Below are 1227 nucleotides of genomic sequence, written 5' to 3' on the forward strand. Positions count from 1 at the left end.
AATTTGAATTATTACATTTCAGGAGATAAATTGCTCTGAGCTATGCTTCCCAAGTGGGCAGAAAGTAAAATCTGCTTATCTTCCCCAAAGGCAAATTTACATACCAGCTGTTTTTCAGTCTCCTGCTCATTATAAGCAGACTTTTACATCTTGTCTCATAGGTATGGCTGTTATAATAATGTTATTTTATTATGATTGATTGCTGCTTAATTCAAGTAGTAGAATTGTGAAAAAGTATGATATATTGTGAATTTTCATACTAAATTCTCCATTTGAGATTTGTTATTTTCCATGTTTAGTCTTTGATAGTAACTTTTATTCTAATTTTAGATCAAAATTGAGTTTTAAAAGTAGGAAGTGACAGTATTATCTTTTTAAAGTTATAGTTTTTTATTTATTTTTTTTAACTAGAAGTGTTACAAATGACCTTGTTAAATTAAGTGGAAAATTTTAAATGTGATGCATGATTAGGTCTGATTGTTTTAAGGTACAAGGACAAAACTTGCCTTTTAAAAAATGGTTATTAGTATTATGTTACAGTCGACTCTGTTAAAAGACTATTTTCAAATCTAGCTAAAAAACAGCACATAGGTGGTATAAACACGAGATTATTTTGTTTTTAATTTTCAGCTGTATCTATCTTTTTTTTGGTAGAACATCTAAATATAATGCTATTTGGATTGGCACAAAGGTTGCACAAAGCTCTTTCAAAAGTCGACATGTCATTTTATACATCATTGAAAGGAGAGAAACTGAAAAATGTGGAAAATAACGTACCATCCTGCCATCATAATCAACCTGCAAAGCTTGTCATGGTTAAAAAGGAAGGTCCAAATAAGGTATTGTTCTTGCTTCCCCTTCCCCCGCCCCACAGTACTCGTCTAATAAAAAGTTTAGGTACCTATTGCTTTATGACAAGCTTAAAGAGTGAGTCTTGATTAAGTCTTCTATCTGAGTTATTAGTTAACTAACATATAGTCAACTGTCAATAAGTGTCATTGAAAGAATGATCTGCATTCCAGGATACAAAAATACGAGTTAAGATTAAACTTCAAGTTGCTTAGGAACTTACTACCTGGTAGTAGACAGAGAACAATACATAAAAAGAAAATTTTAGGCCGGGGCGCGGTGGCTCACGCCTGTAATCCTAGCTCTTCTGGGAGGCCGAGGCGGGCAGATTGTTTGAGCTCAGGAGTTCGAAACCAGCCTGAGCAAGAGCGAGACCCT

General features: G+C 33.7%; 1 protein-coding gene across 1 annotated transcript in view; it reads left to right on the top strand.

The window, feature by feature from the left end:
* ZGRF1 (zinc finger, GRF-type containing 1) overlaps positions 1–1227 on the top strand; it is an 87385-nt gene that overhangs the window by 59765 nt on the left and 26393 nt on the right. The window contains exons 11-12 of the mRNA XM_012655075.1: positions 23–161; positions 655–839. Of these exons, the coding sequence (XP_012510529.1) occupies positions 23–161; positions 655–839 (324 nt within the window). The remainder of the gene's footprint in view (positions 1–22; positions 162–654; positions 840–1227) is intronic.

This window comes from Propithecus coquereli, unplaced genomic scaffold (assembly GCF_000956105.1).
Source record: "Propithecus coquereli isolate 6110/MARCELLA unplaced genomic scaffold, Pcoq_1.0 Scaffold46, whole genome shotgun sequence".
NCBI lineage: Eukaryota > Metazoa > Chordata > Mammalia > Primates > Indriidae > Propithecus > Propithecus coquereli.